General features: G+C 34.0%; 1 protein-coding gene across 18 annotated transcripts; it reads left to right on the top strand.

Annotated features, from left to right (window-relative positions):
* The first annotated feature begins 202 nt into the window (after window positions 1-202).
* Window positions 203-21782, top strand: LOC127155005 (basement membrane-specific heparan sulfate proteoglycan core protein). Of its 18 annotated transcripts, none has more exons than XM_051096910.1 (30): window positions 203-335; window positions 460-501; window positions 1305-1577; window positions 1683-1967; window positions 3869-4123; window positions 4301-4576; window positions 4923-5189; window positions 6651-6926; window positions 7356-7646; window positions 7993-8247; window positions 8782-9072; window positions 9397-9651; window positions 9817-10095; window positions 10447-10737; window positions 11091-11345; window positions 14035-14298; window positions 14593-14694; window positions 16005-16061; window positions 16161-16214; window positions 16419-16487; window positions 16788-16835; window positions 18692-18748; window positions 18825-18875; window positions 19087-19158; window positions 19464-19511; window positions 19812-19859; window positions 20152-20199; window positions 20485-20532; window positions 20816-20863; window positions 21384-21782. In XM_051096910.1, exons 1-30 carry the CDS (start codon window positions 305-307, stop codon window positions 21389-21391), a joined length of 4644 nt encoding a protein of 1547 aa, XP_050952867.1. In that variant the 5' UTR covers window positions 203-304; the 3' UTR covers window positions 21392-21782. The 18 variants fall into 18 exon arrangements, with proteins under 18 accessions (XP_050952867.1, XP_050952866.1, XP_050952871.1 ...); XM_051096909.1 differs by having other exon boundaries at window positions 19800-19859; XM_051096914.1 differs by lacking the exon at window positions 19464-19511.
* Window positions 21783-24746: the final 2964 nt, after the last annotated feature.

Raw genomic sequence — 24746 nt, 5'->3', positions numbered from 1 at the left:
TGATTAAAGTGCACTGAAGAGAGACGAAAAGACATTTCAGCTGTTGACGTGCACACATTTAAGGTTCCTCTGGTTCAAACTAAAAGTGAGTGTCTCATAATTTTACACCTAGAAATCATTGTTGTGCTATTTCTTGTTTCTTCTGCTAAAATTTTGAATGTCTGTCATAATCTAGCACGTCTATTGACAGAACAAGGAAGTTCGCTGAGGAAGAAGGAAGTTCACATAACACTTTGCATTCAAGATCATTCAAGACATGCACGAGTTTTGTTCACTGGTGTCTCTGCTTTGACTACAGCTGCAGATGGAAAGGTTTAAAATCTTCCTTTTGACAGGTACGATACCATGTTTTGCATATTAATTATTATTAATACAATGGCAACCAATAAAACTAAAACTGCCACTATACTGTAATGCTTTTTCACAGTAAGATTTCTGAATCTTTTTGTTAATTTATAGTGGCAGTGAGTGCGCAAGTAACATCTCAAGACAGCACTGATGGTGAGATTCCTGTTTTTATACTGGGTTCTGGTTTGTATGTGAACTTTTAATAATTATTATAACTGTTTTATTTTCAAGTTTCAAGTCATTTTTAATACAGTTGTGTATTTAGCCTCTCTAACCAAAGAATTATTAATCCTATAGAAACTCTAGTTCAGATTTCCAAGCCCATGATAATTATGGACTGTAAATTCCATAATTTATTATGGACTGTAAATAATATTGGCCTGACTTTTGTGTTATCTTTTCTGTGCAGACTGTCCTAAAGCAAAGCTGATTGTGAATCCTAGCTGCACAGAGTTTTTAATTTCTATCATTCAAATGATTCTGATAAAGTTGTTAGAGCAGAACCAATTATCATTTGTTGTTGTTGTTGTTGTTGTTGTTGGGAAATGCTTTAGGCTACATTTAACAACCGACACTGCAAGATTAAAAAGTTGAATGTTTTTGAAAGTAGTCACCTATGCTCACCATTGCTACATTTATTTGATTAAAACAGTAAAAACAATAATATTGTGTAATATTATTACACTGTTTTCTACTTTTTTCTATATTGTAAAATATAATTGATTCTTTTGATACAAAGCTGAATTAATTTCAGCATATTTAGCGTGACATGATCTTTCAGAAATCATTCTAATATGCTAACTTGCTGCTTAAGAAACATTTCTTCTTACTATTATGCCAATAAAGTAGTAAATAGTATTTATTTCTTCAATAAATACATAAATAAATATATAAGGCTGTATATTATCTGACCTCAATTATCTAACAGTTTGGTTTATTTTCCTCTCATCTTTTAGAACTGCCTCAAGCACAAATCCAGTCTAACTGGACTGAAGCATTTACTGGTGAAAAAGTGTCTTTGCAGTGTGTCATTCAAAGTGTATCGACAAGCTTGAATTATTTGTGGTTCAAGGGCTCAGACAAGATTGTCTCCAGTGGTGAAATAAGCATAAATGGAAATACTCTCACACTCTCAGTTGACTCCAGTCGTAACGGGACATATGAGTGTCAAGCTGAGCTGCAGGGCAGAAATGTGACGACTGCAAAACCGTATTTGTTAAGAGTTAAAGGTAAGAATCTGTTATTCAGCTAAAAGCAGCATGTCATAGTTAAATCATGATCTATTACATTGTGAAGCATGTACAGCCATTTTACATTGTTCTTTATCTGTGCAGAACTGCCTCACCCGAAATTGTCAATAGAGTCTAAATGGAAAGTGTTTTACCCAACTGAGAAAGTGACTCTGAAGTGTTCAATCGATGAAGATTCAAATGAATGGGGCTATGAATGGTTTAGAAACGGAAATCAACTTCACGAGGACATTTCCTCATCTGGAAACACACTCTCCATCAGCTCAGCTAAAGCAATTCAGTCAGGACAGTACACCTGCAGAGGAAAACATCTGACAAGACCGACAGTGACTACAAATCAAACTGAAGCTGTGCAACTTCGTATTCAGGGTAAAGCTACTTATGTTATTCTATGATTAAAGCGGTGCTATTATGCTTTTTCACTCTTAGTCAGTGTGTGGTGTGTATCTTTGGGCATAAAAAAGATCTACAAAGTTACAAATCTCATAGTCCAATCCAAAGGGAGTATATATTTCGTTTTTAAAAAGTCTCTTTCCAAGAACTACAACGAACAGCTCCTTTAGACTACAGCGGTTGTTTTCCGCATACAAAGATGTCAGAACGCGGTCCTGTGGAATTTCGAATTGTTGGGGGGTAGGTAGGGACGAGGTGGGGAATTAGCCTAACTTTAGCGATGCAGTGTGGAGAACCGCTTTAACGAGCCGTAGTGCGGCGGGTATAAACACAAGCGTTGACCATAGTGGCCGCATCAGAGCCACAACGTGCCACAGACGTGTGCAGGGTGTGGTAAGAGATTTATTGATCATACAGTGTAGATAGCTTCCCTTTTAATGCGAGTGTTTTTTAAAATGCATAAACTTGCGCTAGAATAGGCTAGGCTGATCAGTGATGATGTTTTTTGATAATGTTAGGCTGCTTTTAGCCTTATGCTTGAGCTGGTTTTGGGCAATGAAACTAAGTATGTAAAATAATTAAATAAATTAGCACGATAATATCATGTATTGGCGACATGGGCGTCGTAACCATTGAAGACCAATGATATCGGACCCACCCACTTTTACCATCTCTAATTCAGCGAATATATCTGTGCACTTTTTAGAGTGCCATCATTCAAATCCATTCCACATAACTCTATGCTCACCTAACCCTACCCGATACTTTATTCAAACTTTTCAATTATTTCCTTCATTTTTATTTTTATTGAAAACAAATGCCTTTCCGATGTAAAATGAGATGTGAAAAGGCAGAAGAACAATATCGGCAAAAGGTTGACGTGAACTCGGGTCGTTTGCATCAAAAAACACCAATTACTCGCTTTACCACTTATGCCATTAGAACTGTGTTTAAGCTAACGTCTTTTGCAATGTTGTTTTTAGGGGCAGCACCCACCCACATTTACTTTGCTTCCAACGCCCATGACCCAACAATACTGTAGCATGTTATTTACTCACCCTCCATGCATCCTAGGTGTATATGACTTCCTTCTTTCAGACGAATGCAATCGGAGTCTAATAAAGTCTAGTAAAGTGCATCCATCCATAAGAAAAAGTGCCTCACATGGCTCCCGGGGGTCTCCTGTAGTGAATTAATGTGTTTTTGTAAGATTTTAAAACGTAAGATTCACTATTAAACTAGCTTGCGCTAGTTTAGCTACTGCTTTGACAAGGGGCGTGGCAATACTGAAACACAACGCACTGGCATAGTTAACCAGTCATAATGCATTTTCCTTTTTTCGGAAGGCTGGCCTTCATTAACCAGGAACTAATCAAGCTATTTGTGCCAGGCTGGGGAGAAAGGCATTGTAATAATGTAAATTATGTGAAAAATGCTTTTTTCAGACCACCAAGCATGAGAGCATGTTCTAGTACACCCCCAAAACAAAATCAAGACTTTGAAAAAGAGCATAATAGGACACCTTTAACAGATATGAACAAATAGAGACAAGAGCCCAAAAGAGTTCAAATGAAGAAGCTGTTTAATATTTTGAACTGCCTTTGGAAATATGATATTCTACATGATTTGTATGAAAGAGAGTAACAGGCACCTTAAAATGCAGTTCAGTGAAGAAACTGTATAAGACCTGTATCCATGTACAGAGGTTCATTTCAGCATTTACAGTTTCCTGTCTACTCTCCTGACTGCGGCCAGATACTATTAGCAGCATGGGTCATTTAGTTTATGATAATAAAGAATAAAAAGCACATGCAACTCAAGACAGTTTTTGTTTGAAGGTGGTCTACTTTTTCTAATTTTACCTCTGTGGCTCTTAGATGACACACCAAAACCAACCATTACAAAACATCAGTGGTTTGAATTCTTCTATACTGAGGAGCGAGTCCAGCTTCACTGTAACATGCCAGGAGACGGTTGGGAATACCACTGGCATAAAGACTCGAATCCTCTGACCACAAATCCAGAATTAACCATCAACTCCACATCTGTCAATGACACTGGTGTTTATCACTGCAAAGCACAGAGAGGAGACTTCTCAGTGGACAGTGAGACTGTTCAAGTGCGAGTTCAAAGTAAGTCCATAATTGACGTCCTTATGATAATTTCTGTTGTGTTAACATTATTTCCATTGTGCATTCATTGAGTGTATGGTGCCTCACAGGAAATGTATGAACATGTTAGTATAGTTAGCTCTGTGTTTTTTCTATTTTCTGACTTCATTCACCCTCCATTTTTCTCTCTTTCTTTAGAACCGCCTGAACCACAAATCCAGTCTAATTGGACAGAAGCGTTTCCTGGTGAAAATGTGTCTTTGCAGTGTGTCATTCAAGATGTATCAAAAAACTGGAATTATTTGTGGTTCAAGAACTCAAGCGAAATCTCCAGTGGTGAAATAAATATAAATGGAAATACTCTCACACTCTCAGTTGAGTCCAGTCATAACGGGGCATATGAGTGTCAAGCTGAGCTGCAGGACAGAAACGTGACTACTGCAAAAAGTACATCGCATTCGTTAACAGTCCATGGTAAGAATCTGTTATTGTTTTGCTAATAGTAGCATGTCATGGTTAAATCATAATCTGTTGCATTTTTATAGTGTCTTATTTCAGAAGACAGTTAATTTGATGTTTGCATAAACCATAACCTCAAGCTTTTTAAATAACGTTATTTAAATATTGTCAACATTGTATGTTGTGCAATTATTCAATATTAAGTCTTGTTCTGTTCATTATCAACCTCAATTATATATTACTCTTTAAACTATTTTATAATTATATGAAGGAACATTATAAAATATAATATAAGGTACACTGTCAATATTGTCAAACATGATTTTGTAAATAAATGATCATATTTTATATAATTATAAAGGATCACAGCCAACAATCCTTCTGGAGCAAGATCCACCATACCCTGAGATCTACACTGGAGAGCAAGTCAAACTCAGTTGTAGAATTCAAGAGCAGACATCACAATGGGAATATCTGTGGAAAAAAGATTCACAGCAAGTAAACACTGACGTCAACAATTCCATTTACACTATTCAGAATGCTACACGTTCGCAAAAAGGGGAATATACTTGCCACGTACAAAGGAGAGAGATGACATTTGCAAAGTCTACAAATTTGACAATAAGAGGTAAGATACATATACTGATGCATTTTTACATGGAAAAGTGTTAGGAAGTTTTTAACTCTGTTGTGTTGTTTATCTGTGCAGAGCCACCTAAACCTAAACTGTCAATAAAACCTCAAAAGAAATATTTTTTTAATGTTTCTAAAAGAAGTCACGTATGGTTACCAAGGCTACATTTATTTGATTTAAAACAGTGAAAACAGTATTGTTTTCTATTTTAATACATAAAAAATATACAAAATATAATTTATTCCTGTGATGCAAACATCATTACTTGCATCAGTGTCAGAAATCATTCTAATATGCTAATTTGCTACTCAAGAAACATTTCTTATTATTATGGTAATAAAGTAATAAAGTAGTAATAGTATTAATTTCTTCTTCTTAATAATAATAGTAGTAGTAGTAGTACCTCGAGATCTCGACAAAAGATTTTTTGGTCAACTTGAAGTTGTTCATTTTAAGCGATTAGCTGACTAATCACATGTTAATTAATAAACCATTTAAATCATAATAATGAGACTTTAATTGCTTATGTAGCCTAATAAAGCACAGCACCCTGACAGAAGTAATGACTGTGAATGTGTCAGGGAAAAACAGTAAGGAGGCTAAATTAACATTTTAATATTTTATTGATAAACTAGTGCTTTCTTTGTTTTCAAGTGAAGTCGGTAACACTGACTCATCATTTCTGCAGAATATTTGTTTTCCATTTGAATTGGTTTATTTACAAGTAAACATTTCACTCTCTATAGATATATTATTCATGTCTGTAAGGCAAGTAGTTTTGGTTTATTTCAGACATGCTCAAATTCAGAGACTGTGACGTCAGAAAGCGCATCCTGTTTGCTTTAATTATTTTACAAAAGCGCAATGTTTTGTTGTTATTCTGAGTGAACACAAATAAATGTAGAGTCTTTACAGATTTGAAAGATGTAATACATTTATCTGTATGACCAAAATGACGAGGATTTTAAGAACAAGTGACCGCACCACATCACAGGTTATTCCGCCATGATTCTAGCTCGAAATAAGCATATATCAAAAACTACAGAATACCCAAGACGTGTCACTCCTATAGCTTTGAATGGGGAAACTAGCCTAGAGCGCCATCTGCTGTTAAAAACTAAGCTCAGAATTGATTACAGAGGGAATCGCGATCCATTCAAAAAATCTATGATTCAATCCATGATTTGATTTATTGTGACACCCCTAACATAGACCAGCCCCTAACGATCTGTCCATCAGACTGCGTAACTTCGCCACTTCCTGTGGATTTAAAAATAAAAAATTTTAACAATTAGTTGACTATTAGAAGGCAGCCCTTGATAAAAGTAATAACAATAAACTAACAAAACTTTTGAACAGTAGTGTACATTTAACTCAGTATTAGTATTAGGCTTTGTATTATCTGTCTGACCTCATTTATCTAACAGTTTGGTTTATTTTCCTCTCTTCTTTTAGAACGGCCTGAACCAAAAATCCAGTCTAATTGGACAGAAGCATTTACTGGTGAAAAAGTGTCTTTGCAGTGTGTCATTCAAGATGTTTCTGAAAACTGGAATTATTTGTGGTTCAAGAACTCAAGCGAAATCTCCAGTGGTGAAATAAATATAAATGGAAATACTCTCACACTCTCAGTTGAGTCCAGTCATAACGGGGCATATGAGTGTCAAGCTAAGCTGCAGGACCGAAAGGTGACGACTACCAAAAGCACAATGCATTTGTTAAGAGTTAAAGGTAAGAAGCTGTTATCAGTTCAACTAAAAGCAGCATGTCATGGTTAAGTCATGAATTGTACATTGTGAAATACAGCCACTTAAAAAAAAAAGTATAGTAATTTCAGAAAACAGTAACTCCTAAAAATAAAGGTTCTTTATTGGCATCGATGGTTCCGTGAAGAACTTTGAACATCCATGGAACCTTTCAAATGCAGAAATGGTTCTTTAAAGTCGAAAAAGGTTCTTTCGGTTTTTAAATGTTCTTCAAAATGTTTTTTTAAGAACTGTTCACTGAAAGGTTCTTTGGGAAACCAAAAATGGTTCTTCTATAACATCACTGCAAAAACACCCTTTTGGAAACTTTATTTTTAATAGTGTAATGTTTAAATTTTAACACTGTTTTTTAATTCTATTACATTGTTTGTTTGTTTGTTTTTTATCTGTGCAGAACTGCCTCAGCCGAAATTGTCAATAGAGTCTAAATGGAAAGTGTTTTACCCAACTGAGAAAGTGACTCTGAATTGTTCAATCGATGAAGATTCAAATGAATGGGACTATGAATGGTTTAGAAACGGAGCTCAGCTTCACGAGGATGAGGACATTTCCTTTGCTGGAAACACACTCTCCATCAGCTCAGCTAGAGCAAATCATTCAGGACAGTACACCTGCAGAGGAAAATATATGAAGAGAACATCAGTGACTACAAATCAAACTGAAGCTGTTCAACTTCATATTCAGGGTAAAGCTACTTATGTTATTCTATGATTAATAGATATGAACAAAAAGTGACAACCACCCAAAAGAGTTTAAATGAAGAAGCTGTTGAATAGTTTGAGCTGCTTTTGAAAATATGATATTCTATGATTCATATGAAAGAGATAGTGACAGGGACCTTAAAATAGACTTGTATCCATGTACAGTGGTTTATTTCAGCATTTACAGTTTCTTGTCTTGTCTGCTATTATTAGCAGCATGAGTCAGTTCATTTAGTCTTAGATAATAAAGAATAAAAAGCACATGCAACTCAAGGCAGTTTTTGTTTGATGGTGGTCCACTGTTTCTAATTTTACCTCTGTTGTTCCTAGGCATCACACCAAAACCAAACATTACAAAACATCAGTGGTTTGAATTTTTCTACACTAAGGAGCGAGTCCAGCTTCATTGTAATATGCCAGGAGTAGGTTGGGAATACCACTGGTATAAAGACTCGAAACTTTGGATCACAAATCCAGAATTGACCATCGACTCAGCATCTGTCCCTGACACCGGTGACTTTCACTGCGAAGCAAAGAGAGGTAACTTCTCCATGGACAGTGAGACTGTTCAAGTGCGAGTTCAAAGTGAGTCCATAATTTACCTCTTTATATACATTTCAGTTATTTTATATTATTCCCATTGTGCATTCACTGAGTTTACAATGCCTCAGTAAAATTCACAGGATTTGCATAAACAGTATTAGGCTCTATAAGACCTCATTCGCCCTTAAGTCATAATCTGTGACATCGTGAAATACAGCCATTAAAAAAAAAAAAAAAAAAGGTCTAATTTCAGAAAACAGTTCTTTGAATTTTGCATGTTAATAATAAAAATAAAGGTTCTTTATTGACATCGATGGTTCCGTGGAACCTTTCAAATGCAGAAATGGTTCTTTATAGTCGAAAAAGATTCTTTACATTTTTAAAATGTTCTTCAAAATGTTTTTTTTTTTTAAGAACTGTTCAATGAAGGGTTCTTTGGGGTGCAAAAAATGGTTCTGCTATGACATCACTGCAGAAACACCCTTTGGGAAACTTTATTTTTAAAAGTGTAATGTTTAAATTTTAACACTGTTTTTTAATTCTATTACATTGTTTGTTTGTTTTTTATCTGTGCAGAACTGCCTCAGCCGAAATTGTCAATAGAATCTAAATGGAAAGTGTTTTACCCAACTGAGAAAGTGACTCTGAATTGTTCAATCGATGAAGATTCAAATGAATGGGACTATGAATGGTTTAGAAACGGAGTTCAGCTTAACAAGGACGAGGACATTTCCTCATCTGGAAACACACTCTCCATCAGCTCAGCTAAAGCCAGTCATTCAGGACAGTACACCTGCAGAGGAAAACATCTGATGAGAACGTCAGTGACTACAAATCAAACTGAAGCTGTGCACCTTCATATTCAGAGTAAAGCTACTTATGTTATTCTATGATTAATAGATATGAACAAATAGTCAAGAACCCCCCAAAAAGAACATTCAAATGAAGAATATTTTGAGCTGCTTTTAAAAAAAATGTGATATTCTATGATTCATCTGAAAAAGAGAGTGACAGGGACCTTATAATAGACTTGTATCCTGTCTGCTCTTCTTGACAGCAGAAAGATACTATTAGCAGCATGAGTCAGTTCGTTTAGTTTAGGATAATAAAGAATAAAAAGCACAGGCAACTTAAGGCAGTTTTTGTTTGATGGTGGTCCACTGTTTCTAATTTCACCTCTGTGGCTTTTAGATGGCACACCAAAACCAAACATTACAAAACATAAGTGGTTTAAATTCTTCTACACTGAGGAGCAAGTCCAGCTTCACTGTAACATGCCAGGAGACGGTTGGGAATACCACTGGCATAAAGACTCGAATCCTCTGACCACAAATCCAGCATTGACCATCAACTCCACATCTGTCTCTGACACCGGTGACTTTCACTGCAAAGCAAAGAGAGGAGACTTCTCAGTGGACAGTGAGACTGTTCAAGTGCGAGTTCAAAGTGAGTCCATAATTTACCTCTTTATATTCATTTCAGTTATTTTATATTATTCCCATTGTGCATTCACTGAGTTTACAATGCCTCAGTAAAATTCACAGGAAATGCATGAACAGTATTAGGCTCTATAAGACCTCATTCACCCTTCATTTTTCTCTCTTCCTTTAGAACCACCTGAACCACAAATCCAGTCTGATTGGACAGAAGCATTTCATGGTGAAAACGTGTCTTTGCAGTGTGTCATTCAAGATGCATCAAAAAAATGGAATTATTTGTGGTTCACAGACTCAGACAAAATTGTTTCCAGTGGTGAAAGAAGCATAAAAGGAAACACTCTCACACTCACAATTGAGTCCAGTCATAACGGGGCGTATGTGTGTCAAGCTGAGCTGCAAGACAGAAATGTGACGACTGAAAAAAGTGCAGCGCATTCGTTAACAGTTCATGGTAAGAATCTGCTGTCACTGTAGTTAAAAGCAGCATGTCATGGTAAAATGATAATGTGTTATGTTGTTAAATCTATCTTATTTTTGAAAACAGTTCATTTATATTTTGCATGTTATTGCTAATTTAAGAGTTTCAACACCTTGTATTATTTAAGATGGAGTTTTGGTGCTGTTCATTACTAGTTTCATGTTTCTTGGTGTTTCCAAAAAAAAAAAAAGTTGTTTCAACTTAAAAAAAGTATAACTAATTATATTATGGTACGATTGATCTTTTTTTATATCATCCAGGCATAATACAGTATGTTAAAAAAAGTCTAGTTCTGTTATATTGTTCTTGTGTTTATCTGTGCAGAACGGCCTCAACCGAAATTGTCATTAGAGTCTCAGTGGAATATATTTTACCCAACTGAGAAAGTGACTCTGAAGTGTTCAGTCGATAAAGATTCAAATGAATGGGGCTATGAATGGTTTAAAAACAAAGCTCCGCTTCACGGGGACAAAGACGTTTCCTTATCTGGAAACACACTCTTCATCAGCTCAGCTAAAGCCAGTCATTCAGGACAGTACACCTGCGGAGGAAAATATATGAAGAGAACGTCAGTGACTACAAATCAAACTGAAGCTGTGCACCTTCAAATTAATGGCAAGTAAAGCAGCTTTTGACAATATGGTGTTCTATGATGGATACATGTGAAAGAAATAGTGACAGGCACCTTAAAGTTCAGTTTAATGAATAAGTTATTTAGATTTTCTAATGTGTATGATTAATCGTTTGACAGCCCTAGGTGGTCTGGTTTAGCTTCTTTACTTTTTCACTGATATTTGTATTCTAGCGTTGAAAGTGTCAGTGTTTGCAGATTTCAGAAGAATTTTCATTGGGCAATTCAGTTAATTTAGCACCAGATTACCTAGAAAAACAAACACATGCAACTCAAGACTCAAGTTTTTGTTTTATGGTGGTCCACTGTTTCTAATTGTTACCCCTGTGACTCTTAGATAACACCCCAAAACCAAACATTACAAAACATGTGTGGTTTGAGTTGCTCTACACTGATGAACAAGTCCAGCTTCATTGTGAAATGCAAGGAGTCGGTTGGGAATACCACTGGTATAAAGGCTTAAATTTTCGGATCACAAATCCAACTCACACCATCAACTCAACAACTGTTGCTGACACTGGTGACTATTATTGCAAAGCGCAGAGAGGAGACTTCTCAGTCGACAGTGAGACTGTACAAGTGCGAGTTGAAGGTAAGTTGTGTCCATATAAACTACCTCTAGTGGCCATTTCATTTATAGGATTTAACCATGGCAGTGCACTAAACAAGTTTAAAATGATAAATTGACATGTTAAAGGTCATTTAAAGGGTTTCTCCACCCCAAAATTAAAATGTTGTCATTTATCACTAACCCCTATGTCGTTCCAAACCGGCAACACATCTTCGGAACACAATTTAAAGGAGGAGTCCACTTCCAAAACAAAGATTCACATATAATGTACTCACCCCATTGTCATCCAAGATGTTCATGTCTTTCTTTCTTCAGTCGTAAAGAAATTATGGTTTTTGAGGAAAACATTTCAGCATTTTTCTCCATATAATGGACTGATATGGTGCCCCGATTTTGAACTTCCAAAATGCAGTTTAAATGCGGCTTCAAACGATCCCAAATGTGGTTGTAAACGATCCCAGCCGAGAAAGAAGGGCCTTATCTAGCGAAACGATTGGTTATTTTTTATAAAAATAATACAATTTATGTACTTTTTAATGCCAAACGTTCGTCTTATCTTAACTGTTTTTGTTCCGGTTCATGACAGTTAGGGTATATCGAAAAACTCCCATCTCATGTTCTCCCTCAACTTCAAAATCGTCGTATATCGCTGTTTTACCTATTTTTTTGTTAAGGGTGTTTGATATTCTTTGCATGTTCACTTTGCAAAGACTGGGTCGTAACTTCTGCAGCGATGTAGGATGATTTTGAAATGACTTTTTTTTATCAACATTTTATTCAGATTTTTTGTTTCACTTTAGAAACGAAGCACAGTTCACAGTTCAAAAGAACTATGTACAAACAGATGCCATGAAGCTGTCCACTTGTACAGAGAAAAAGGATGAGGAGAGATAGAAGAAATAAAAGTCACATAAGCACAGTAGGAATGTCAGCTTCTCAGTCTATCTAGCAACATCACCGCAATATTTGTCCAACTCTGAATAGTGCTGTCCTTTGTGCCATTAAGCTTGGCAGTGGTACCTTCCAGTAAAACAATATCTCTGAAGTAAGATATCCAAGTAAAAGTTGTGGGAATGGATGGTTCTATCCATAACTTCAAAACAGTTTTTTTTTGCAGCAGTACTTGCAGCTGATAGGGTCCTTTTCTGATGAGCATTCAGCTGGAGAATGGAATCGTCTAACAATAGAAAAAGTAGGGGATCACGAGGTATATCTAAACACAGGAAATCCGAAAGGATGAAACATACAAATTTCCAAAAAAGAACCACCACCGGGCATTCCTAGAACATGTGCAAGTATGAGCCTACTGTAGATTTATTACATAAATGACAAAAAGGATCAGATCTGACTTTCATCTTGTATAATACACTGGGGGTGATATAGGCCCTATTGATACACTTATAATGTATCATCTGATGTGCAAGGTTCTTAGAAGCAGTAAAACATCTGGCCTATACCACGTCCCAATCAGGTTGAGCAAGACCATCCCTTTCCCAGGAATGGATAGCTGGAATATAAGTATACTGCAGTGAAAGGATTGAATTATGAATCTTAGAGACTAAACCACTAAAAGGAGTATTAATGTCCAACCAGTCCCACAGAGGATGTGGGAGCACATTGGTGGCCCAAGGAACGCCATAAGCCTTTAAAGCTGACCTCAGTCTTAAATATAAAAAGAAAGAAGATTTTGAAATGACTTTTGAAGTTGAGGGAGAAAATATGATTGGAGTTTTGCAACATACCCTAACTGTCTTGAGCCAGAATACACAGAGTTCAACGTGAGCAAGGCAAGACGAGCGTTTGAGAATAAACAGTATTTAAATTGTATTTTGTTTATGAAAATAACCGATTGTTTTGCTAGATAAGACCCTTCTTCCTTGGCTGCGATCGTTTATAGCCGCATTTGGGATTGTTTGAAGCCGCATTTAAACTGCATTTTGGAAGTTTAAACTCAGGGGCACCATATCAGTCCATTATATGGAGAACAATGCTGAAATGTTTTCCTCAAAAAACATAATTTCTTTACGACTGAAGAAAAAAAGACATAAACATCTTGGATGACAATGGGGTGAGTACATTATATGTGAATCTTTGTTTTGGAAGTGGACTCCTCCTTTAAATTGGGGTGAGTACGTTATATGTGAATCTTTGTTTTGGAAGTGGACTTCTCCTTTAAGATATTTTGGATGAAAACTGGGAAGTTTTAAACTGTCCCATTGACTGCCAGGTAAATACCACTGTTAAGACCCAGAAAAGTATGAAAGACGTCATCAAAATAGTCCATCTGCCATCAGTGGTTCAACCATAATTTTACGAAGCTACAAGAACATTAAGAAAACTGGCAGTCAATGGGACAGTTTAAAACTTCCCAGTTTCGGTTACAGGTTTGGACCGACATGGGAGTAAGTGATTAATGACCAAATTTTCATTTTGGAGTGAAGTAACCCTTTAACAGCCATGTCATGTTGTTTCCAACATGTGTGACTTTATTCTTCTGATGACAGAATCACTTTAAAAGTGTAGTTTATTGCATAGTATGCTTTGAACATATATGGTATCAAAAAAGTAGTGATCACAAGTACATTTTGAATAGTTACTAAACTATTAAAAGCACCAAGGGCTACTGATTAAATGGCTCACTATGAAATATATTTTCCAAAAAAATGACCAAAAGTGACCAAATGACCAAAATATATTATTTTGCTCTAAGCTCATCCACCTGCCTTCCTAAATCTGGAGACTGAACTGAGCGACATCATGACTGGAGAAGTGACTCTCAGGTGTAACGTCTCAGACGGGAGACAGTGGAACTACACCTGGTACATGAACAGACAGAAGCTCGACGAATCCTCAGATGTACTCAAAGTGCCAGGAAATGAAGAAACAATCAAAAGTGAATTCAAGTGCAAAGGAATAAGGACAGAGAGGCCGCTGTACTCTGCTCTGAGTGACGGCTTCACAGCCAATAATATTAGTGAGTCAAGGGGATATTTATTATTAAATGTGTTTCATTTAATGTACATAGATGTGAATAATTTGTGGATTAGAGCAATGTCGGAATGTTTTGAAGATTTTTGAAATATAAAATTTAAATTTTTTTTTTATTATTATTAGATTTTATTTTCAGTGAGATTATACATACTCTGTCAACATGACAGACAGAAAGCTCTTATTTCTATTAATCTATCTAATATGTTACATAATGTTTGGAGGAAATGTTGATTTAACTCACTTTATCTAAATGTGTACATTTCCTTTATTATTACAGTATTCAAAAGAAAAATACTGCTGGCAATCTCAGGATGTCTCGTCTGCTGTATTGTAATCCTGATCATTGGATGCATTGTTTTAAAAATCACCCGTAAACCAGGTACAATCAGATATTAATACACATACTTATGAAATTAGGCTTCTTAATGCTGTTGGTCTTTGCTTGCAGTGTCCTTGTGTCAGTCGTTGGTTAGACTTACTACAAATACTTTATTTGAATCTCTTAAAGGGGTCATCGGATGCCCATTTTCTACAAGTTGATATGATTCTTTAGGGTCTTAATGAAAAGTCTATAATATACTTTGGTTAAAAATTCTCAATGTTTTGTGTAAAACAACACCCTTTTTACCTTGTCAAAATCAGCTCTGCAAAAATCATCTCATTCTGGTTGAGGATGCAAATGAGCTCTGCTTGCCCCGCCCCTCTCTTCTCTCTGTGGAGTGACGAGCCTGTTTACTTTAGCTGAATTTAGCTGCATTTAGCCGCTAAACTTGCTAACTAGCACATTACTAGGAAAGGCGATCGCAAAGATTCATAAAAAAACCCTTATACTTACTTCTGCTGTAAGTGAAGCTGGATCATGAATGATTCGCGCGAACATAGACAGATATATGTAGATCGGGAGGCGCATTCACTTCACGAACAAACGTAATCTACTGCATCTTCAGCGGCTCAGATGTCGGGAGTAAATGACGACCACTATGTTCATTATTACATCCAGCAACACAACACCTCAATCGCTCAATCGGACATTGAAATCACTGCATGGATTTTTATCATTATAGGGTAGATTTGTACATACACTGCCAACACACATTAATGTTCAAACAACATGTAAAAGTGAACTTAGCATCCGATGACCCCTTTAATATATGCACATTGGTCTAAACAGGGTTTTATTTGTTGATATTTACAGTTGGTCTAAACAGTGTCTACTATCATTTACCCTCTAGTTCACTTAGTGTAAATAGCTGCTTGCGTAAATGCTTTTAAACACTTAACCCTTTGATGTAATGATGATTCGCTGCTCAAGAAACATTATTATTTTCAATGTTGAAAACAGTTGTGCTACTTCATATTTTGTGAAAACATTCAGATACATTTTTAAGGATTTTATGATAAAATAGAAAGTTCAGAAGAACAGCATTTATTTGAAACAGAAGTCTTTTATAACATTGTAAAAACCTTTATTATCACTATTGCAAATCTTACTGACCCCAAACTTTGAAACGCTAGTGTAACTTAAACCACAATGACACATAAAGAGGACATGCGTTATGGATCAGGGTTGATTTATTGTTGTGATTTGTCTAACAGGATTACATTTTACACTTAGCATTAGCTTGTGTGTTTTTCAGTTACTTTTTACATGTAAATATTTCTTACAAAATGCTCATTTCTTATCATTAGGGGTAAAAGAAAGAGCAACAGAGGACTTGTTTTTCTCAATGAAAGACTCCAACAACCGTAAGTTTTGCCGTGTTAGTGCATGTGTGTGTTTGTGCGTTTGTGTTTGCACAAAATTTCTTGCATTTACATTTATATGCATCTTTGATTACTCTGCAGAAATTGTTTCACCCATGAAGGAGTACATGGACGACATACCAATAGAGCTGGAGGGTATGTGTCTTTTACTGACATTACAATCAAACCAGTTTGCTTATAATTTGTGATAATATTGAGAGACAAACTATTAGTGACTCAACAAGTGAACACATTCTCTGGTGTTTTTCATAAATCTGTTTTTATTACAAGCCAAAAGAATGATTTTGTATTTTTAAACTACTGTAAAAAATAATCATCACACTCTCTCTGATGATTCAGAATGTCAGGAAACAGAAGAACTGATCACTGATCATGCTTCAGCCATTCATGAGGATGGTGTGATTGAAGGTAAGATGCCTAATAAATGTATAAATATATATCTACTAATCATATCATTAATATTGTAACAGAAAGCAGTCATTTTGCTGTACAGTAAACTGTTTAAAATGTCACAATGTACTGTATTAGGAAGGAATTAAAATTTTCTGTATTTTGAATTTTTGTATTACATTGCTTTAATAGAAATTTCTTTTTCTTGTTTGTTTGTACATCAAATATAGGATTATGATTATGTTTCTGAGCTATAAGTCTATTACACAATCTAATTTAAAAAATAATCACAAATGTCTCACAATTTTTCTCTTAAAGATGAAGAAACACCAGCATCAGAATCCAATGGCCTGACATCATTTAAGGGTAAAATTAAATTCAGTGTTCTATCACTGAAAAACTATTATTCTTATTTTCTATTAATTTTAGTGTGAAGGTTTTTTTTGTTTTTTTTAGATTTTGTTTTATTTCCGTTAAAGTTCATTTTATTTCATGTAACAAACTGTTATGGTTTCAGTTTTAGTTAACTATAATTACACTATTTTATGTCGAACACAGTTTTTGTAGTAGTGGGACTTAAAAGTTATCTTTGGTCTTAAAAAGTATGAAAATTGGTCTTAAAAAGTGAAATAGCACAATAGCACTTTTTTTTTTTCCAAACACATTTTAATAATTCCAAACCGCATCGATCTTATTAAAGGAGAAGTCCACTTCCAAAACAACAATTTACAAATAATTTACTCACCCCCTTGTCATCCAAGATGTTCATGTCTTTCTGTCTTCAGTCGTAAAGAAATTATGGTTTTTGAGGAAAACATTTCAGGATTGTTCTTCATATAATGGACTTCAGTTGTGCCCCTGATTTTGAGCCTGTGCTACACAAGCTTTTGTGCTTAAAAAATATACACATTTTTATTTTCTGAAAAAAATGACAGATTGTTTTGCTAGATAAGACCCTTCTTCCTCGGCGGGGATCGTTTAGAGTCCTTTGAAGCTGCATTTAAACTACATTTTGGAAGTTCAAAATCGGGGGCACAGTTAAAGTCCATTATATGAAGAAAAATCCTGAAGTGCTTTCCTCAAAAACCATATTTCTTTACGACTGAAGACAGAAAGACATGAACATCTTGGATGACAAGGGGGTGAGTAAATTATTTGTGAATTATTGTTCTGGAAGTGGACTTCTGCTTTAACTACTATTAATTTTGTATTTAATAAATTTAATAAAGTAATATTTAATTGTCCATGAAGGCTGGAAGTGAAAAACTCCTTATATTTAGGTGTGCATAATTATTAGGCATGGACTTTAGAGATGGACTAAATGAACCGCCAGATTCTAGAAGATAATTTATTCAAACAATGGTACAAGAATCACTCTATACTTTAGGATTTTTTTACCTAAGCAAAGTCTCTAAAAACCTGACACATTGCATTTCTAGAGACTCCAGATAGGTTGAAGTTCTGGAAAATGGTGGCGCTGGAGACTAAATGGTTCCTGATGGCTTTGCACATAATTCATAACCTTAATTCTTAATTCTTTTGCAGTTAACATGTCTTTTCTTCTCCGCCTGTTTTGTCTGACCGTACTGACCCAATGAGCATTTTGCTGTCCAACAGTCATGCATTAACTTTGCTAATTATAGTATTGTATCCTTCTCATGGGCATTTAATGATTTTAGACTTTCAGTCTGAGTTAAATCTCTTTTTGGCTGATTATGTCTGTGCCTAATAATTATGCACACCTGAATATAAGACATTTTCCACTTCCAGCCTTTATGGACAGTTATATCTGACTTGTAAATGATTAAATACAAAATTAATAGTAGTTATTAAGACTGATGTGGTTTGAATTGATAAAATGTGCTTGGAAAAAAATATGAGCAGAATATCAACACACTGTATTTGGGACGGAAATCTTTTGTAACATTGTAAAAATCTTTATTGTCACTATTGATGTATTTTATGCAAATCTTACTGTCCCCAAACTTTGAAACGCTAGTGTAACTTAAACCACAATTACACATAAACAAGACAGTAATATAAAGTTATGGGCAAGGGTCAAGCGTAACCAAAAGAAATCTGTCCACTGTACTGGATATTATGCATTAGGGTTGATTTATTGTTGTGATTGATGAACATGATTACATTTTACACTTAGCTTGTGTGTTACAATGGCTTTTTAAATGTAAATATTTTTTACAAAAACGTTTTCTTATTATTAGGGGTGAAAGATACAGCACCAGAGGACTTGGTTTTATCAGTGACAGACTCCAAAAACCGTAAGTTTTGCGGTGTTGTGTGTGTGCATGAAATTTCTTGCATTTACATTTATATGCATCATTGATTACTCTGTAGAAGCTGTTTCACCCATTAAGGATATAGACAACAGTCCAACAGAGCTGGAGGGTATGTGTCTTTTACTGACATTACAATCAAACCAGTTTGCTATTTTGCAAAACTTATACTTTGTGATAATATTGAGAGAAACTATTAGTGACTCAAATTAGTGAACAATTTGTTTTTCATAAATTAGTTTGTATTACAAGCAAAAAAAATATGATGTTATATTTTTAAACTACTGTAAAAGTAATCGTCACACTCTCTCTGTATCATTCAGAATGTCAGGAAAAAGAAGAACTGATCACTGATTGCGCTTCAGCCGTTCATGAGGATGGTGTGGTAATTAAAGGTTAGATGCCTGATAAATGTATATCTACTTACTAATTGTATCATTAATATTGTAACAGAAAGCAGTCATTTTGATGTACAGAAAGCTGTTAAAAATGTCATAATGTACTGTATTAATAGGAAGGAATTTTAATTTATTGTATTTTGAATTTTGTATTACATTGCGTTGATAGAAATGTATTTTTCTTGTTTTTTTTGTACATCAAATACAGGTTTATGATCATGTTTCTGAGCTATAAGTCTATTACACAATCTAATTTTGAAAAAATAATCACAAGTGACTCTTTAAAAATGTTTCTCTTAAAGGTGAAGAAACACCAGCATCAGAATCCAATGGCCTGACATCATTTAAAAGTATATCTACTGATCATATTATTAATATTGCAACAGAAAGCAGTCATTTTGCTGTACAGTAAGCTGTTAAAAATGTCACAATGTACTGCATTAATAGGAAGGAATTTTAATTTATTGTATTTTGAATTTTGTATTACATTGCCTTAATAGAAATGTATTTTTCCCGTTTTTTTTTTTTTTTTTTTTTTTTTTGTACATCAAATACAGGTTTTTGATCATGTTTCTTAGCTACAAGTCTATTACACAATCTAATTTTAAAAAATAATCAAAAAAGTCTCTTTAAAAAAGTTTCTCTTAAAGGTGAAGAAACACCAGCATCAGAGTCCAATGGCCTGACATCATTTAAAGGTATATCTACTGATCATATTATTAATATTGCAACAGAAAGCAGTCATTGTGCTGTACGGTAAGCTGTTAAAAATGTCACAATGTACTGTATTAATAGGAAGGAATTTTAATTTATTGTATTTTGAATTTTGTATTACATTGCGTTAATAGAAATTTATTTTTCTTTCTTTTTTTTTTTTTTTTTTTTTGTACATCAAATACAGGATTATGATCATGTTTCTGAACTATAAGTCTATTACACAATCTAATTTTAAAAAATAATCACAAATGACTAACAGTTTTTCTCTTAAAGATGAAGAAACACCAGCATCAGAGTCCAATGGCCTGACATCATTTAAAGGTATATCTACTGATCATATTATTAATATTGTAACAGAAAGCAGTCATTTTGCTGTACAGTAAACTGTTAAAAATTACTGTATTAATAGGAAGGAATTTTAATTTTCTGTATTTTGAATTTTGTATTACATTGCCTTAATTGAAATTTATTATTTTTTTTAATTTATTTATTTTTTTTGTACATCAAATACAGGATTATGCTCATGTTTCTGAGCTATAAGTCTATTACACAATCTAATTTTAAAAAATAATTAAAAACGACTCTCTTAAAATGTTTCTCTTAAAGATGAAGAAACACCAACATCAGAATCCAATGGCCTGACATCATTTAAAGGTATATCTACTAATCATATTATTAATACTGTAACAGAAAGAATGCTGTACAGTAAACTGTTAAAAATTGCTGTATTAATAGGAAGGAATTTTAATTTTCTGTATTTTGAATTTTGTATTACATTGCCTTAATAGAATTTTTTTTTAGTATTTAGTAAGTATTTTAGTAAGTATTTTTTTTTACTTTTTTATACATCAAATACAGGATTATGATAATGTTTTTGAGCTATATCACACAATCTAATTTTAAAAAATAATCATACATGACAATTTTTCTCTTAAAGATAAAGAAAAACCAGCATCAGAAGCCAATGGCCTGACATCATTTAAAGGTAAAATTAAATTCAGTGTTGTCATTGAGAAACTTATTTTATTTAATTTTATTTTATTTTCAGTGTAAAGGTTTTTGTTAAGGTTGTAACAAATTGTTATGGTTTTAGTTAACTATAATAACCCTGGTTAAATTACACTATTTTATGTCATGCACAATTTCTGTAGTAGTGATACATGAAAGTCATCTTTGGTCTTAAAAAGTATTTTGAAGCCCTGTGCAATAGCAGGTTGTTTATAAACAGACAGTCAATCTTAATCTCCCTCAATGATTTTATTAAATATTATGGATAATATTTATACCTTTTACACTCATAAAAACATAATCTCATAAACTATCCCTGACAATGCAAATAAAAAATCCAATCCAGGGTTTATAAATGTACAGTGTGAAATCTCAAAACATGACTACTCACTACTTATTACAAAACTATGAGCTTAAAGTATGAAATAAACAATTTTAAGTGTGATAAACCCATGAAACCATATTTTGAGCTTACTGTCATATTTGTGCCCTTCCAGAACTCTGAAGCATTTTGCCAGCGATCAGCCTCACAATGGAATTTCTGTATGTGTACCGAGGCACAGCTAAATGACGTGCTTATTTTAAAACAACTGTATTAGCATGGCACTCTGTCTGCTTGTGTATAATTGAACTGCAGTGTTGTGGAGACAGAGTGCTGTAAATGAAGACAGTGTTTGTAAGGGGAGATTAATTAATGGATAACAGGAAAATTAGTTATCAGAAAAAAAGGAAAAAAAATCTGTACATATCTGTACATACCCATACCGTCTGTTTCATATTGCAAATATTACAGCACCACAGAAAACAAGAAGTATTGATTGTAATACACCATACAATGATGGATGATTTGTTAATGTAATGTGTTTGAATATTGAACAAGCTTTTATTTTTTGCTCTGTGTGAGTAGTATATGCTTACTTTCTATTTATTGAAGATCTTTTTTTTTAAGAATTGTTTTGTTTTCTTCCTATTTAGATTGTTTTAAGTGTTTTGGTTGTAGATTATTTCCATTTAAATAAACAAGTATGTTTAGCTCAATGCTATAAATCCTTGACTTATAATTGTTAATAACAGTGTGTTCTAGTGCTTAAATGAGAAGTCCACTTCCAGAACAACAATTACAATTTACAGATAATGTACTCACCCCCTTGTCATCCAAGATGTTCATGTCTTTCTTCCTTTAGTCATAAAGAAATTGTGTTTTTTGAGGAAAGCATTTCAGGATTTGTCTCCATATAATGGACTGATATGGTGCCCCGATTTTGAACTTCCAAAATGCAGTTTAAATGCGGCTTCAAACGATCCCAATTGCGGTTGTAAACAATCACAGCTGAGAATGAAGGGTCCTTTGTAGCGAAACGACCGGCTATTTTCATTAAAAATAATACAATTTATATACTTTTTAATGTCAATCGCTAGTCTTGTCTTGCTCTTCCCAACCTCTGTTTTTTTTTTCTGGTTCATGACAGTTAGTGTATGTCAAAAAACTCCCATCTCATGTTCTCCCTCAGCTTCAAAATTGTCCTATACCTTTTTTGTTAAGGGTGTTTGATCTCCTTTGCATGTTCACTTTGCAAAAACTGGGTCGGTACTTCTGCAATGATGTAGGATGATTTTGAAATGATTTTTGAAGTTGAGGGAGAAAATACGTTTGGATTTTTTTGACATACCCTAACTGTCTTGAGCCAGAATGATAGAAGCCAAAAGTCTAGAGCTAAAGGTACATTTTAATTAGTCGTTGTGTTTCTATAGACCTGGTCTTTTGTCAGTATATCAGGTTATAGATCAGGCCATCTGATGCCCAGATTCAGACTAGAGAAGTGAAATTGAAACCAGAAAAAGCTGCCATGTTTATGTGGTTTCTGGAAGTCTGAAGACCACAGGAACAAAAAGCTGCCCACATGCACTACTTACAGGAATGAAAAAATGAAACCCAAAAATGAAAGTCTGCAGAAAATGTACTTACCCTCAGGCTGTCCAAGATGTAGATGCAGTTTGTTTCTACATCAGAACAGGTTTGAAGAAACGTAGCATTACAACACTTGTTCATCAGTGGATCCGGGTGCCGACAGAATGAGAGTCCAAACAGCTGATAAAAACATCACAATAATCCACAAGTAAAACACACCACTCCAGGCCATCAATTAACATCTTGTGAAACAATGAGCTGTGTGTTTGTAAGAAATAAATCCATCATTATGTAGTTTTAACTTCTAAACTGTCGCTTCCAACCAGTTTTTATTTTTGAGTGAACTCTTCCTTTAAGCAATTCCCATCACAGTCTTTTAATCTCTTTCACAAGCATTTAATTAATCCATAATCATACAGTCTCTACCGACTGACACACACACAAATGCAGTTACACTTCTGCTCTAGCTTTTGTACTTCTCTGTTTACTCTTGAAATTAATTATAGTGCTTCTGCTAATATTATTACAGCAGTTCCTGAATAATTGCTTGTGCTGTTCCTAAACTGTGTTGCTCTAAATCAAAGCTTTTACAAGTTACAGTAAATGTGTTACATGTGTGTTCTCTCACCCAGTGTTCATCTCCTGTCTTACATATTCTACCTTGTTTCATTTGTGTCCCTCTTTGGGACACTCAACATATATGGTATAGTCGTCATTTTAAATTATGCTGCTTACATAAAATATCCAGTTCTGTATTTACTTTTCTATATGTTTATTTTGCTATTTTACTAAATGCTCAGAAATCTGTTCTTAAGGTATATTACAAGATTTGCATGGGTAATTTGGTATTGGGACAGTACAGGCTGGACCCAGAATTTAGCATTAGAACATAAAGTATATTCCTGTATTTCTATAGCATACTGAAGACAAACACAACAATGATTTGTGTGATTAATATGATGAATAACTATTGTCATAGTTTTATATCTAACTAACCGGCAGTTGTTTTGAACTGCAGAAGTGTTTAAATAATCTAGGTGAGCAGAAGTATGTATGTATGTATATATAGTTATGATACATATAATTATTGTTCTTTAAATTAATATGAACATACAGAACATACATATATATATATATATATTAATATATATATATAATGTCTGTGGTAATATATATGGTAGGTTCTCAAAAGTTTATTTTTTTTATTAAAAGTAATCAATTCACTTTTCCTGAAAGTCACATTAATGTTTTTAAATAATGTTTTACAGGTAAACATTTTTCCACATCTTTTACCACATTTATTTTGTTACTTTTCGAATGTCATTTATGCATACTGTAATTTTTTTCTTCTACTCTTTACTCTTCAAACTTTCAATGAACTATAAAATGTTATAACAATTAAATAAACATAAAATAGGATACAATAAACATTTTCTGTATTTAATATTATAATGTTTTTCCCCTCCAAATTATTAGGTGGCTGGAGCACTACAAATAATGAATAGACTTTAAAACATTAAATATTATTTCCAAGTATTTATCAATAAAACAGCTTATGAATAGTAATGTAATGTGATTTACCTCAGAAAAGACGAGTAAAATGAACCGCAAATCTTACATCTCTATACATTTGTAATTATAATACTCTTAAAATGCTGATAACATTTTCTCTTCCTTGCATTTTTATTTACTTTAAAGCTGAAATGTATGATTGTACTTTTCGATTGTTTTTTTTTTTATATATATATAAATTTTCAACAGTCCCCCAACGATTTGAGAGAATTTCTTACATCAAATATTCACTCACGTTTCCAATAAACTCTTGCCATCCTTAGACTGATTTTGTGCTTTATTTCAATTTTAAAAATTAATGTAACAGAACATGGCAGCTGTTTGTATATTTTATCACTCAAATATTCTTCTAAAATTCTTTTTGAAGTTTGTCTCCCTC

This window comes from Labeo rohita, chromosome 23 (assembly GCF_022985175.1).
Source record: "Labeo rohita strain BAU-BD-2019 chromosome 23, IGBB_LRoh.1.0, whole genome shotgun sequence".
NCBI lineage: Eukaryota > Metazoa > Chordata > Actinopteri > Cypriniformes > Cyprinidae > Labeo > Labeo rohita.
The sequence above is the reverse complement of the archived record's forward strand: the minus strand, read 5'-3'. Positions and strand labels throughout refer to the sequence as shown.

What these genes read in the sequence shown, in the direction of transcription:
- LOC127155005 (XM_051096909.1), top strand. Translation starts at nt 305, where the DNA reads ATGGAAAGGTTTAAAATCTTCCTTTTGACAG. An exon ending in TAAAATCTTCCTTTTGACAG is followed by an intron (nt 336 to 459) that starts GTACGATACCAT and finishes GTTAATTTATAG; the next exon opens with TGGCAGTGAGTGCGCAAGTA. An exon ending in AATGAAAGACTCCAACAACC is followed by an intron (nt 16,062 to 16,160) that starts GTAAGTTTTGCC and finishes ATTACTCTGCAG; the next exon opens with AAATTGTTTCACCCATGAAG.